General features: G+C 38.0%; 1 protein-coding gene across 1 annotated transcript; it reads right to left on the minus strand.

Moving 5' to 3' along the window:
• Window positions 1-603: 603 nt before the first annotated feature.
• LOC132186899 (WD-40 repeat-containing protein MSI4) lies at window positions 604-16239 on the minus strand. Its single transcript, XM_059601012.2, has 15 exons — window positions 16064-16239; window positions 14563-14626; window positions 5677-5763; window positions 5485-5547; window positions 5220-5285; window positions 4951-5025; window positions 4412-4487; window positions 3870-4095; window positions 3444-3525; window positions 3096-3169; window positions 2791-2902; window positions 2589-2663; window positions 1617-1696; window positions 1322-1421; window positions 604-1057 (listed from the first exon to the last, which is right to left on the minus strand). The coding sequence occupies exons 1-15, from the start codon at window positions 16189-16191 to the stop codon at window positions 962-964; spliced, it is 1404 nt and encodes a 467-aa protein (XP_059456995.2). The 5' UTR covers window positions 16192-16239; the 3' UTR covers window positions 604-961.
• Between the last annotated feature and the right edge of the window lie 434 nt (window positions 16240-16673).

A 16673-nucleotide genomic window follows, 5' to 3' on the forward strand; every position in this document is an offset into this window, starting at 1 on the left:
TCGCCCGCCTTTGCACCCCTTGTCATATGTTTTTAGGATTGTGATTTGTAACTTCCCTCACTGAACACCAATTTATTTTCAAATGAGATGGTTAAAGGGCCGATCCAATAAATGGTATCAAAGCCAGGGTTATGGGTTCAAATCGTAGGAGTGTCACGTTGAGAGTAGGATTGTTGAAGTGTAACATTATGACTCTGCTCATGTAAACAACTCTTAGAACATGCTTTATGAGGTGGGATTTCGAATTCCATAAAATGCTTTGACTTCTTGTACTAGATACCAATTGGTTTTCATATGAAATTGTTAAAAGCTTAATCCAACTCAGTAAAATGGCTAGCCATTCCTAAGAAAGAAGTTTGGAAATTTTAATTATTTTTAAAAAATAAAAAATAAAAATATATCTCATATTCAATGGTAGTTTTAAAAACCACTTATAGGTGTAATAAAATTGTGTCAAAAAATACAAGTGTAGCATTCCTCAATTTAGAATAAGCGTTTTCCCCCTATTAAGTAGTGTAAATAACTAATGTATGTTACTCAAATTCATAACCAACAGCTATGTGCATCTTTAAAACGGTGGACATTAATTGCTAAGTCATGGCCGAAGATATAAGAATCCTTTACATTTCATAATCAATATTTTATTTTGTTGCATCTATTGGTATATATGATACCAAATCATTTGAAAAGTTTAAATGATATAGCAACATATTTACCACGTAACATCATATGCACCAAATACATCTGTGAAATCTAATCTATTAACTTGAAATGAGCATCGAAGTAATCTTACCCGCGCTATAAGTTTTTTCCCCTAATGAGAGAGAGAGAGTACTTAAATTCTTAATAGCCAAATTCTGAACCAACAAAACATTGTACTACAGAGGAAATGTTTCCATCCTTAAGATAGGAGTCTCCCATTGACATTAGCAAATTAGAAAACGAAAGTTCCACCACTTTTTTAAGAGGAACATGTTAATATGTGCGATTTGAATTTATCAAGCTCAGCTAACACTTCTTCTTCGGGCCTGTAAATCAAATCAATCATCCGCCATATCTGCACGAAAACAATCACACTTCCATCAAAGGAATGTACAGTTGTGCAAACAGAAAAATGTATCATATCTTGAACCACTATATTTTTGGTACAAGTCAATTATAAGGACTGATTTTCATTTTTCATTGCCACGTCATTCAAGTTGTATGTCAGTCGTATAATAGTTTACTAAATAGCATTACTCATTTTTTACTATTGAACAACGAAAGAGAAGCTACAATTCTCAGAGATGCTGAAACTACTGTTGAGAAATATATTGATTACCTGCAGTGTACCACCTCCTCCAGTACTTTCACAATCATCAGACACACTGACAATAGTCCAGGGATCAGATGCATTCCAGTGGAAGTCAACAACCTTGTCCCTACATGCATCAAATAAAAATCAATTACTATGTATGGAAACATTAGAAAATAGAAGCTATAAAAAGCATGGAAGTACATTATCACCCCAATAGACAAGAAGCAACTAAGACCAAAAGTTGCAGAACAATCCTGTACAGATTTCTTCTCTGATGTATAGTAAAGCACACATTCATAGAAGATACACAGATTCATACCTATGCCCAGCATGTCGAAAGAATAAGCCTGGAGGAACATTTGGCATTCTGGAACCTACAGACTCTTGCTTTTGGCCAACCTGAAAGGCAATAGAATCAGTTATGCATATAGTACAAGAAACATAAATGTTACAATAACAAAGCAGGAATATAGCCATACCCATTTAAAAAATAAAAAATAAAATAAAAGGAAAAGCAAAGAATATAGCGATGAGTTTTAGATTGGGACAAACTCTTAAGAAACAACAAAGTTGCTAATTTCCTGAATTGATCAAGGAAACAAGGGTTTCTATTTGCTTTGCCACAGCTAACAGAAATACAAATGAAAAAACACAAAAAGAAAGAAAGTGGGGACAAACACTTCCTTCCACCCCACGCCAACAAGATTTAACCAAAAGAAGTGCATAAGAGTGATGTTGAAAGCATGGGGAAGATCTTGTTGGAGCAAATCAACTCTCATCTAATAGCTCTAAATTACTTTTAATTCAAAATGCTTCAAAGTTCAAACCCATATATGACTAGAATATCCAGAAAATAAGTAAAAAGTATCTGATACAGAATAATACTTAAAATTATTCATACTAATAGGGACCATTACAATGATACCCTCACTACTGAAGCATAATACCCAACGAATGGAACAGGCTTATTTTGTACATTGCCCTGAAGCTTGAGATAAGCAGAAAATTGGCACTTGGAACAACCACAAAAATACCCTAGATGCTAATCAATCATTTAAACTTGGCACTTGGGACAATCACAAAACCACCATAACTGCTAATCAATAATTGAAACAGCTTCATTTCTGGAAAAAACAGTTTGCTCATGAATCAATTCCAACAGAGAATACAAGCCACATCCATAAAAAGCAAATTGGGTCACTGGAAATCTTAAACGTTTTGCATGTATTCCCCTTCTATATATCTTAAAGCTATAATGGGAAAAAAAAAAAAAAAAATTATAGCTTCACACCTTCTCATGATCCCAGATGTTCAAAACGCCATCCTCAGCAGAACTTCCAAAGACAGATGACTTGTCTGGAGACCACTGATCACAAAAGCACAACTTTTGTCAAAAATAACAATAAACTAAATAGACCATATTTCTACAGATATAATGAAAGGAAAGACGTAATATAAAGTCAAGGAAATAAGGCCAAAAAATTTTCTGTCACCTGTACGCAAAGGACAGCAGCATTGTGACCCTCAAACTTATGAACAGGTGATCCAACTTCCCCAGAAGTGAGGTTACGGCGATCAAACATGCGAACAGTAGCATCAGCAGATCTGAAATAAAAGTAAAGCAAATTCAAATAAACCAAAGAACTTCATGATAAATTTTGGTAAATGAAAATGTCAAGTTCAAATGGGTTAAGAAACAGAAAAAGATGAAAACGACAGCACACAGATCATGATATATTCCACAGTGAAGTGTCCTAAGTGATCATTTTAGTATGCAAAGCTTGAAAGAAATAAGTACCCTGTCAGAATGAAATTTACATCATGAGGGTTCCAATCAACACAATGAAGATCAGCATCATGAGCTTTCTCAACCTGCCAAAATGACAGCCAAAATATCAGAGTCAAATCAAACATCAAACGCGAAGACATGAGAAAAAAAAGGTAATAGCAATCCAATTCTACAACACAAAACTTGCATCATAAAAAAGAAAGAGGGGTCATATAACTAAAACAACCATGATGAGAAAAGAACTAAAATTCCCAAATTCCTATTATAGTTAAGTACCAGTATCTAAAAAAACTTAGTGTTGTAGCACAGATTGCCAGGGCATAGTAAACTGATAGACATAAAAGGAAGAATCGCAACCTTGGCAACTGGAGTAGATCCCACTCTTGCATCCCATAGTATGAGGCAAGAATCATCACCAACACTACAGAACTCCTGTGCACTTCAACCCACAAATAGCAAATAACACAATAAAAGCACATCAGAAATGCAGGGAAAAATTACCTATAGTGATTAAAACAATTATAAAACAAAACAAAAAGGAGATAGGATTCAGGACATAGGGGAGAGCTTCATTTTTTATCGAAATGTTTCCATTGGGGTAATTTCCAGTCCTACTTCTAATCAAATGACCGACTAACAAAACAAAAAAGAATATGCTTACATCACTAAATGAAATGCACAATTACAAATATGTGATGAATTATAAGTTGGTGGGAAAATCATGAAGACCAAACTACATAAAAGTACAATATTGAAGCATTTGACTGTGATTGGTAAAGCTACCTTGTTGGGCAGAACTGCACATCTTCTACAGTATCCTCATGCCCTTGGTAGATACCTCGTGGACCAATAGAAGGACTATCTACAGGTTTGTCATTACTCCCACCAACCTTGGAAGCGTGCTTAATATTGGTGCCTCCAGAACCCGGAGACTTTGTAGCCCCTGTGTCTGCTGCTAAAGTCGAGATATGATCGTGTATACTCCACAAAACTACAGACTTGTCCTTGCCTGTCACAAAAATTTCCCCCACCAATGAGATGATTCAAACGGAAATATAGTTCATAACTTAAGAAGAGTAAGAAGATGATCAACTCAAGTACATCACAAAGGGGAAGTAAACTGTAACATTGACATTATCTGAGGAACTACAAAGTGAAGTTATCCAATTACAAATGCATCATGACATCCCTCCATATACTTGTGAGCAAAATTTCATACCAGATTGTAAATTAGCTGGCATTGAAAGAGGCACAAACATAATATAAATTCATCACACATTGAACCATGTGTGTGATTAATAAAACAATATTAGAAGAAATCCCACCTCCAGAAAGCACAAAGGGTTCAGTAGGGCACATAGCAAGAGCAAATTCAGCATTGTCCTGATGCCCAGTCAGTATCTGCACACGATGCGTTTAAAGTTAATAATTGCCAGCCTTATATTTTACCCCAAGAGAGAAGAAATTCAATTTCACCCCAAGAAGGAACAGATAACAAAGCCATAAGAATAAATGAATTTCCCAAGTATTTAAAAAAGGAAAAACCCATGTTAATAGCTAACTGCACTAGCATGCAGATTTCAGATTGCAAATATAATTAGATAATAACAATATAACCATCCACCATATGCATCCTAATACCCAAGAAAAAACCCATGTTAACAGCTAACTGCACTAGTGTGCAGATTTCAGATTGCAAATATAATTAGATAATAACAATATAACCATGCACTATATGCATCCTAATACAACATCGTAAATATCAATTTAGAATATATCAGTATCTGTGATATACAATACATGACAATTCATAAAAAGGGATTGCCATGAAATAAATAACAAATTTTCTCTGCACAGGGCACACCAGATCTGGACGAGAATTTGTAGCTCCCAGAACAGCATGACGATTTGGCTGAGTCTCAACATCCCAAATTAGGACCTGTTGCATAAACTCAAAAACTTAACGCACATTGAGCTTCCCAAGTTTTTTAACTTCAAATTCAAAGGCAACACGTGATTTAAAACCTTAAATAATGATAATCTACAATGAAAAGTAAAAGTAGAGAGAGAGAGAGAGAGAGAGAGAGAAAGGAGGGAGGGAAGGAGAGAGAGAACATTTAAATAAATGCTTACATCAGGACTATCTGTGTGTGTGGCCACTATATGACTATTCTGTGGGAGTTCCCTGATTCTGTTCACCTGCAAAAAAAAAGAAAAAAAAAAAAGAAGAACAATAAATAATAAAAATAATAATAATAGTAGCAATAGCAGTAGCAGTACTACCAAACAATGATAATAATAATTACAACAATAATCGCAGATTGCTAAAAGGATTCAAAGCTCTTCATTTGCAGCTATTTTAAGTAGAAATGCAGTTTTCTTTAAAAGTCACATGTACCTCGCCAGGATGTATAATAGTTTTGTACTTCTTCACAAAGGGAGAACGTGCTTCCTCATTGAACTGTAAGATCAAGCAACCAGAGGATAAAAAGATAATGCAATATATAAGATAACATCTTCACAGCACAGCAATGGAAAATAAATGGGAGCTGGGACCGGGACTATGAATAGAGCATTTTCATCAGATCACCTGTGATATGTGCTCTGCAGCTGCAACTCTAGGTTTAACAACCTCACAGTTTGCTATGACGAGGGTATTCGGAACGCTGCCATCAGTCTGAGTAAAAAGACCAAGGTAAGCAAAACGATCAGGATAAATCAACATATACAATCCCAGAGTAAACAAGATGATGCACAATAATTGACAAAAAATCACTCGCATGGTACCTACCCCATCTTTTTGATATACACAACATTAGTTATCAAAAAAATAATATCTACCCCATATGAGTAAAACACAAATGCACATCATAACAAAAATTCCATATTCCTACATGCAACAAGTTCAATAACACTAACCATTTGTCATATGATCAACAATTAAAATACAGCAGAAAGATTTGGCAGTAGCAAATCTTAATCTAGAATGCATAAAAAAATTCTAACTAATCACTCTCATGAGTAAATTTAAAGCTTAATATTGACCTGCCACCAGAAGTAGGTGCATTAAGCTCATAGAAATGCTTATGACTGAATTTTACTTCCAAAATAACTTATTCTCCAAAACATCCCATAATTATTTTTTTGATAAGTAAAACAAGTTCATAAAGTATGAGGAGTGCAACCCAAGTATACAGGAAGTATACAAGAAAAAAATACCAAGTAAATTAAGAACAAGAAAGGAGAGCGCAAAAATCTACAAAGCTAGAGATATTGAGAAGGGCGTTAGCAGAGATCCACTTAAAGAAAGATCTAAGAAACAAAGTTGTAGATTTGAACTCGTCTTTTCGCAATCATCGAATTTTCAAGCATTCATTTCTCTCCAAATGCACTACATTAAAAATAAAGGGATCACATTCCGAATGACCCTTCCTTTCCAACAAGCCAGAAGATCAACCACCTATCTAGGCATAACCCACTCTCCTCCAAGCATCTGAAAAACTATATTGCACAAATCTCTCACGACATTACAATGAAGAAGCAGATTATCCGGAGTTTCTCCATTCTTTTTACACATATAACACCAATCTATCACTAAAATGTGACGCATGCGGAAATTACCCAAAGTGAGAATTTTTTCAAAAGATGTTGTCCAAGTGAAAAAAGCCATCCTCAAAGGAGACTTGGTCCTCCAAATGATCTTCCAAGGGAAGGAGTTAAAGTTGGGGACCTCAAAAGATTGTCTTTTCGAAGGAATCCAACATAACTTATCGCCACCTCCCCGGCCCATCCTAAGGGAATACAATACATTGAAAAAAGAGGAAACAGAGTCTTCCTCCCAATCATGCGCAATATGATAAAATTAATGTCCCAATGTACCAAGTCATTGTGAGCAATCATAAGGTCAGCCACCAGAGCATCCTCTTCCTTGTAAGGCAAAATAACTCCGAAAAAAGAATCCTTCAAAGAAGGATCTCCATACCAAACATCATGTCAAAACTTGGTCGAGAGCATCACCCACCTCAACACTAACAAAACATGAGAAGGCATTCCAACCCTTACAAACATGTTTCCAAAGACGCATCCCATAAGGCCCAATGACAACGCAAGTGCACCAACCACCTGCCAAACTACCATATTTTTTATCTACTACCTGACGCCAAAAAACTTCTCTCCACAGCAAACTTCCATAACCACTTTTCCAATAGAGCTTGATCGAAAGTAAGCAAACTCTTGATCCCCAACTCTCCAAGATGAAGAGTACAAACATAAAATATTCTTCCAATTAACAAAAAGAATTTAGACTCGTTATTCAAACCACCCTAAAACAAATCCCTCTACAATTGTTCTAACATATTAGCAACACCAACTAGGATAAAAAGGGAAAGGACATAGGTAGGAAGGTTGGAAACTCTTAATCAACTTTACTTGGATAAGTAGTCTTTTCCACCTAGATAGTCTTCTCTCCATTTTCTCAATGATTGTATCCCATGTAAATTTAGCCTTAAAAGGAGCACCCAAAAGGTGGCTGAATATCTAATGGGCAAAGGCAAAAGCTTGCAACCTAGAATACGAGCCAGAACACTCACATTTGGCACATTACCAACAAAAAGGAAATGAGAGGTAGATAACGAATCATCAGTCATAGTCCCCACAAAATAAAAAATAAAAAATAAATAAAAATTCCTAAGATAAAACCTCCATTCACAGTGGCTGACATCATTCAACTCAAAGCTTCCATAACAATTACAAATAAGAAGGGGAAGAAAGGGTCGCCCTGTCTCATGCCACGAGAACTATTGAAAAAATTATAGGGTGTACCATTAATCAGAATAGTCTGAATAGAGAAGCGAACTATGGATATGCAGTGTGCAATCCACCACCACCATTTCTCCCCAAAGCCACATCTCCTTAACATGTATAACAAAAAGTCCAAGCTAACGTTGTCATAAGCCTTCTTTAAGTCCAATTTACACAAAACTCCCAGCTCACCTGATTTGAGACGGCTATCTAGACATTCATTGGTGATGAGAACATAATCTAAGATTTGACAATTTCTGATAAAAGCATTGAGTTTTGAAATGATATTCTCCCACACAGTTTTCAATCTATTTGCCAAGACCTTTGCAATAATGTTGTAAACACCACTCAGCAGACTGATATGATGAAAGTCTTTCACCTCAACAACCCCAACTTTCTTAGGAATAAGGGTAATTAAAGTAGCATTCAAACTTACCATGCTGATGGAACTTAAGCACGACTGTCATGACATCTACTTTGATAACATCCCAACAAGTTTGAAAGAACGCCTTAAGAAAACCATAAGGACCTAGATTTTTATTCATGTCTTTCACCGCCTCCAAAACCTCCCTATCTGATGTAGGACATGTGTGTCCCCACCCCAAGAATAAATACTTTAGTTTATTTTTATTTTATAATCCTTTCCCTACTATGAGTATATTTACTTTTCCTATTAGAATTATGCTTACTTTCCTACTAAGATTAGATTTACTCTCTACTAAAAGTAGGTTTACTTTTTCTTACAAGGATTTCTCTTCTATAAATAGGCTAGCTTATTATGTAAAACTTCAATTGAATTATAATCAAATTAGAGAATTTTTTTTCAAATACTCTGCGGAGTTTTATCTTTCTTTTAGCCTGCGGGCTTGTTTTTATCTTTTTGGGTAGAAGACGAAGACGTTTCTCCTTGCAGAATCAAAGACACTGCTCTTTGATTAGTTACCTTAATCTTTCGCTACGTCAGTTGGTATATTAAGGTAACTAATCAAAGTGCAGCGTTTTTGATTCTGCAAAGAGAAGCGTCTTTGTCTTCTACCCAAAAAGATAAAACTCCGCAAAGTATTTGAGAGAAAATTCTTTGATTTGATTATAATTCAATTGATTGAGTTTTACATAATAAGCTAGCCTATTTATAGAAGAGAAATCCTTGCAAGAAAAAAGTAAACCTACTTCTAGTAGAGAAAATAAATTTAATCTTAGTAGAAAAGTAAACATAACTCTAATAGGAAAAGTAAATATACTCCTAGTAGGGAAAGGATTATAAAATAAAAATAAACTAAAGTAAACTATTTATTCTTGGCGTGGAGACACACACGTCCTACATCAGTCTCCCCTTCTTGAAAAGAACTCGTCCTCGAGTTAAGTTCTGACTCCTCTGGTGGAAAATATTCAAAAATGTATGTCATGTTGAATGTTGAGGATATCGCCATTTCTTCTAGAAGATCGATGACATGTGCATTGTCGTTAATCCTTTTTAGTACCTTGCATGGACCATACTTATTATTCCTCAACTTTCCAGAAGTACCAGTCGGCAGTCGCCCCTTGCATAAATACACCATCACAAGATCTCCTTCTCGAAAAATCTTCGATTGCCAACCCTTGTCTGTTGTCGTCTTGTACTTGGCATAGGATTCTTCTAGATGCTGAAGAACTCCCTCTTGGGTAGCTTTCACCCGTTCTGCTAAATGCTCCGTTGCCACACTTGCTTCCGGTAACTTAGGTAAAGCTGCAAGATCTACTGCAAGTCTCAGAGTTCTCCCATAGATGACTTCGAACGGTGCCTTCCCAATAGATTGATTCACCATGTTGTTGTAGGCAAACTCAGCCTAAGCTAAAGTCAGGTCCCACTGCTTCGGTTTGTCACCTGCAATACACCGAAGTAAATTACCTAGAGTTCGATTAACAACTTTTGTCTGCCCGTCCGTTTGCGGATGGCTCGTGCTACTAATGTTCAATGCTCTGTCGAACCGCCATAATGTTCACCAAAAGTGAGACAAGAACTTGGTGTCTCGGTCAAAAGTGATAGACTTTGGGACTCCATGCAATCGAGCCACCTCTCGGAAGAATAGATTGGCCACTTGAACAGCATTAGATGTTTTCTTGCAAGCAACAAAGTGAGCCATTTTGGAAAATCTATCCACAATTACCATTATAGAATCTACTCTTCATTGGGTTCTCGGGAGACCCAATACAAAATCCATGGATACATCTTCCCACGGTGCTTCCGGTATTGGTAGAGGCATGTATAATCCCGTATTTTGGGTTTGCCCGTTGGCGACTTGACAAGTCTGGCATCTTCGAACAAAATTACCAACTTCTTTCTTCAGTTGCGGCCAATAATACCGCTCCTCTACAAGAGCAATAGTCTTGTCTCTTCTCAGATGACCACCCAAACCTCTAGCATGTAATTCTCGGATTATTTGTTCCTGTAAGGAACTCCTCGGAATGCATAGCCGATTCCCTCGAAATAAATACCCCTCTTGAATATGTATCTCGAAAATTGGTTGCCCTGCCTTGCAACGCTTCCAGGTTTTACCAAAATCTTCATCTTCCTCATATAACTCCTTTAGGCACTCGAATCCAGTCACTTCAGCTTTCATGGTGATCAGTAGGGTAGCTCGGCGGCTCAAAGCATCAGCTACACGATTCAGTTTTCCCGACTTATGCTTGAGAGAAAAAGTGAACCGTTGGATGTAAGAAACCCACCAAGCATGCATCTGATTCAGATTCTTTTGACTATTGATGAACTTTAATGCTTGATGGTCAGTATAGAGGACAAACTCTCGTTGGATCAGGTAGTGCTCCCACACCTTGAGGGCTCTCAAGACAGCATAAAGCCTTAACTCATATGTTGACCACTTTTGTCTTGCTTCACTAAAAAATTCCACAGGCTTCCCTTCTTGAGATAACACAGCTCCTATCCTAACGATTGATGCATCACACTCAAGTTCAAACAACTTGTCAAAGTCGGGTAAGGCAAGTACAGGTGTTATGCATAGCTTTTCTTTGATGATTGAGAAACTTCGCTCAGCTTCATCACCCCAATTGAATTTTCCTTTCTTCATACACTCGGTGATTGGTTCTACAATACTACTGAAATTCCGAACGAACCTTCTATAGAAACTTGCTAACCCATGGAAACTTATTACTTCTCCCACTGACTTGGGTGTGGGCCATTCTTGGATTGCTCTCACCTTCTCTTCATTCACTCGGATTCCATCGGCACTGACTACAAATCCGAGGAAGAGTAACTGATCTATCATGAAACTACACTTCTTTAAGTTGATAAACAACTTATTTTCACGGAGGACCTCCAACACTTTCCTCACGTTATCCATGTGATTCACCAGGTTGCGACTATAGATAAGAATATCATCGAAATAGACAACAACAAATTTTCCGGTAAAAGGTTTCAATACCTAATTCATGAGTCGCATGAAAGTGCTTGGTGCATTCGAAAGACCGAAAGGCATCACCATCCACTTGTAAAGCCCCTCTTTAGTCTTGAACACAGTTTTCCATTCATCTCCCGACCGTATATGGATTTGGTGATATCCACCCCTCAAGTCAATCTTCGAAAAAATCTTAGCCCCAGATAGCATATCAAACATGTCACCTATTCAGGGAATAGGAAACCGATACTTGACCGTGATCTTGTTTATTGCTCGGCTATCCACACACATTCGCCAACTCCCATCTTTCTTCAGTACAAGTAGGGCCGGTACTGCACGTGAACTCAGACTCTCTCGCAAGTGTCCCTTCCGAATTAACCCCTCTACCTGCTCTTGCAAAATAGCATTCTCCTTTGGGCTCATTCGATAATGTGGCAAGTTCGGGAGACTTGCTCTCGGCACTAAGTCAATATAGTGTTGGATATCTCTCATGGGCGACAGTCCTTCAGGCATGATGTCTTGGAATTCTTCTAACATCGGTCGCATTATCTCGGGAACTTCTTGTGAGACGAAGCTCGGGGTTCCATTGGTCACCAATGCAATGATGTCTCGGGCCTCCTTAACTTCTATAAATTCTAATCCAGTGGATAGGAGGACTGGCTTACCCTTGGAATGAATAGAATTTTCGACTTCTTGTAAGGGTTGAAATGTTATCTTCCGACCATCCCAAAAGATAGTGTAGACGTTAGCTCTTCCTTGCTGCTGGGCATCCACGTCAAACTGCCAAGGCCTTCCCAGGATTAAGTGCCATGCGTCCATCTCCACTACATCACACAAAATAGAATCCGAGTAATGCTTACCAATCGAAAATGTGAAACGACATCTCTCGGTTACTAGTGTCTCGGTTCCTTGCTTGATCCATCCGATCTTGTATGAGGCTGGGTGCTTCTCAGTTTTCAAACCCAACTTCGAAACCATCTCCTTAGACAATACATTCTCCCCACTACCACTGTCAATAATCACATCACATACCCTGTGGTTGACTGTGCAGCGAGTACGAAAAATCTTGTGCCTTTGAGATTGATCATCTTGCCTCAGGGTCAAGAGTAAACGTTGAATTATTAAGGATCGGGAAAGTGGGATTCCCTCATCAGAGTCAGCCAACTCCTCTTCCTCATACTTGGATGTATCAATATCTCTATTCTCGGACCCTTCCTCTGGCTTAGGTTCGATCAAATTTACCATCTGCCTCCGAGGACATTGATGCAACCTATGTCCTGGTTGGTTGCATTTGAAACACTTGTCTAGACCGGGCCGTGCGTACGAATTGTTGGCTGGTTGTCTCGGGGTGTTTGAACTGCTACTAGCTCCTTTTCCCATGGAAGTCACTGGTTGACTTGGATTGACTGTCGGGACTAGAGGTTGTTTTCCTCGACTCTGTGTTGGTCTCGTCGAATTGTTCGGGTTTCGCTCCTAGGTTGATGCTCTAGGCCTCTCCAGTTTCTTCTCCGCTCAGGTTGCCAAACTAACTGCCTCGTTCAAAGTAAAGACAGGATGTATAGAAACCTTATCTTGTATTGCCACACACAGTCCACCAATAAACCTTGCAACTTGTTGATCCTCTGTCTCCATGAGATCATTCCGGGCAGATAGGCTATAGAAATCATCAACATACGCCTGGATGGTTTGACCTCCATGTTGACACTCTTGGTATTGTTGGAATAGCCACTGCTCAAAGTCTGGGGGTAAAAACCATGCTTTGAGTAGCCGCTTCATCTTCAACCATGAAGTTACAAGTCCCTTCCCTTGTCAGGCTCGGGAAATCTATAATTTTTCCCACCAAGCAAAAGCTCCTCCCTTGAACTTGTATGCCACTAAATTCACCTTGCGATCCTCATGAATACTCATATAATCAAAGAACCTCTCTACCTCCATCACCCAATCTAAGAAATCTTCGATTTGAAGATGCCCGATGAATGATGGGAGATAAATCTTCGTTCGGTATTCGTGGGATTCCTCCCTACCGTGATCTTGACGTCTGGGTTGCTCTCCATAAGCATCGCAGTAGCCGGCGCCTTCATAGACATTCCCCATATGGCCAGCTCCACCGCGCTCATAACCTCTGAAGCCTGCACCACCACAACCGACGCCCCTAGGTCCTTCACCCCATCGATCTACTCCCATGTTTTGTCTGAACACTCCTTCAGCGAAGTCTTCATCGTCACTAAGATCTTCATAGACCGGTGGTCGGTTTATGGGTGCAGGTCGTTGGTGAGGAATACGCCTCACTCGGATCCCATCGTCATCATGGGCATCATTGTCCCTGTAATTACGATTAGGACCTATGTGCATGCGCTCCATCATCTCTCGCAATTGGCATAACTCCTACTACGTTGTCTGCTGGAACGTTTGAAATTCGGCTCTCGAAAGAGCCTCCCTGTCATGAGCAGCGTCGTTAAGGGGAACGTCATTGTTGTGCTGATTGGCCATGATCAGGATAAAACCTGTTCTGATACCAACTGGCGTAGCGGAAGACTAAGGTAACTAATCAAAGAGCAGCGTCTTTGATTTTGCAAGGAGAAGCGTCTTCGTATTCTACCCAAAAAGATAAAACAAGCCCGCAGGCTAAAAGAAAGATAAAACCCCGCAAAGTATTTGAGAGAAAATTCTTTGATTTGATTATAATTCAATTAATTGAGTTTTACATAATAAGCTAGCCTATTTATAGAAGAGAAATCCTTGCAATGGCAATGCCCTCGGATTTTTCCTCCAACTCACCTCCTCCAAAAGAAAAGATTTCTCCAACTCAATTGTAGTCGCATCCTTCCACAATTTCTCCTTGCTAGAAACAGATCTATGTTCTTCAACCCCATGTAGGCCTTTTATATCATCAAGAAGAGCCCTTTTTTTATTCTCCATATTACCAAACTTTGTTTCATTCCACGTTTTTAAGTCAGCTTTCAAGCTTTTAGTTTCTGAGCCAATACAAAACTAGGACAAATTTAAAGTAACTTATGCCCCTCTAAAATTCGCCAATGCCTCCTCACCTTCTCAACAAAGCCATCTGTTTTCAAATTTAAAGTAACTTTTGCCCCTAAAAATTCACCACAATTAAGAAGAATAGGAAAATGATTTGAAAGGATCATTTACAACTACTATTATAAAATCAAATTAATGCTAATTTCCTTCTTTCCTTTACAACTATTATTCCACATCAACACAATGCCTTCACAATCAATGATGAAATGCAGATTAAAATGCTGCAAGAGAAAATTTTATCTTGCCTGTTCCGAAAGGTAAAGACGTTGACGATTCTTGTAAGTGGCTTGCTCCAGTTGTGGACCCCATCTATCAATACAAACCACAAAAAAAGAATCAGTTCACATTTGAAACTTCGCAGCTTCAATCCATTTTCGCATATGAAATTCTAAATATAAAAATTGTCTATGCATTTGTATTTCCACGCACATACACAATCAAACTCATGCTGTAACAACCCAGGAAAAAAGCACTAGCCACATCTACGCTATTACCCCAAAAGGACTAGTCAATTGGCTTCTCTTCTCATCTTCCCAATATGGGACCGGGGTGTTACAAACTACCCCTCTTAAATTTTGACGTCCTCATCAAGGCCTCATCATGCAGTGCTACCAGGGAAAAAGTGTTAGCCACATCTGTGCTATTACCCCAAAAGAACTAGTCAATTTGAAGCTTTGAATTCATTATAAAGCTCAGTTTCACCTAGTAACTAGGCAATGTGAGACTTAGCACACATGACTATCTTTATAAACCACCCATTCTATGTGGGCTTTTTCTCGTCTTCCCAATATGGGATAAGGGTGTTACACATGTACTATCAATGAATTTATGATATCAAACGTACTTAACAAAAAAAAAAAAAATTATGATATCACACGTAATCCAAAACAAACACATGCATACGAGTGCATACCAGCACAATCGTATTTTTATTCCACTGCATTCATGCTTTGAAAACTAAAGCATTATCCCTCACAAATTAATGCTTTTAAGACATTATCCCTCACAAATTCATTTCTCTTTTCCTTTACTCACAATTTTCCCAGCCGCCAAACAGATTTAGAAAAAACAATTCAATACCAAAAGCATTCTGAAAAAGACATTGTCCAAGTTCCAACAGCTGAACAATAATGAAATTCATGTTTAGGCTATTGAATGAAAACCCCAAAGCCAGAAAGAAAGAGGGTCTTAATTTATCCTCTCTTCATATTCTAGAGACCAAGACGACAAAAAACCCAAAATCCGTAGTTTCAATCTATCACATTTTCCTTCTTCTCTTCTATTTTCTTTTCCCAAACTTTCCCAGCATCCAAAAGAGACAGTGAAACCAGTATGACCCAAAAAAAAGCCCAGAAAAGTAAATACATTTGCAAAATAAATTGTCTTCGAACAAAACTGAAAAAAAAAAAAAAAAAAAAAAAAAAAAAAAAAGCCTTTAGAGATAATTGCAAGGATCAGCTACATTGCAATTTCTTCTAGTGTTTCATCAAATTCCAGGCCCAAAACAGCATAAAACCATTAGAAAAAAATAAACCACCATTTCAACCTACTTCACTTTTCTTCCCCCTCCCTTTGTTTTCCCAACCTTTCTAGCACCAAAAGAGACATAGAAGCCCACATTATCCAACTTAAAGCCCAGAGAAAAAGACAAACCCTAGAGAGAGAAAGAGTGAGTGAAAAATGGGTTTTACAGTAGTACAGACCGGCAAAAGAGAGTGAAAAAGGGTGGGTTAGAGTAGTGCAGACCGGCAAGAGAGAGAAGGCCAAACGAGGTTGTGGTTGGCGAGCCAGTCGTAGAGAACCGGCACCAGCGACTTCCACTGCGTGTACCTCTCGTCCACCGATGGCTCCGTACCTTTCCCTCTCTCCCTCATTTCTCTCACTCAACACTCTGCTCTCTTTCCCCCCTCTTCTTCGTTTGCTTCTTTACTACTACTTTTTACTATTCCAAGGGTTAATGTGTGTAAACATTTTTACCCCTACAGTTGTCTAGACAGTCAACGACCAGTAGATTAGTTTTTTCCCTTTTTTTTTGTTCTTTTTTTTTTTTAATCCGAATTATCACACCAGTTGCACAATAATTATAAAATAAAAATGTGATATATATCATTATTCTTCAAAGTTTTGCACGTTAAAGAGTTTAGTGTGTCGTTCAAATTGCTAATAATTCGGACAGTTAATGTGAGAGACACCATATAGAAACCACATATATACCATATTTTTATCCAACGATATTGTTATAGAAGTCTTAACTAACCCTTAATTTTTTACTTTTTATTTAATAATGATGAATCCAACGGTTGATTATGACTATTACGTCATCCTTGTGGAATAAAAATAAGATTTTTAACATTAC

This window comes from Corylus avellana, chromosome 6 (genome assembly GCF_965113065.1).
Source record: "Corylus avellana chromosome 6, dhCorAvel1.hap1.2, whole genome shotgun sequence".
Classification (NCBI taxonomy): domain Eukaryota; kingdom Viridiplantae; phylum Streptophyta; class Magnoliopsida; order Fagales; family Betulaceae; genus Corylus; species Corylus avellana.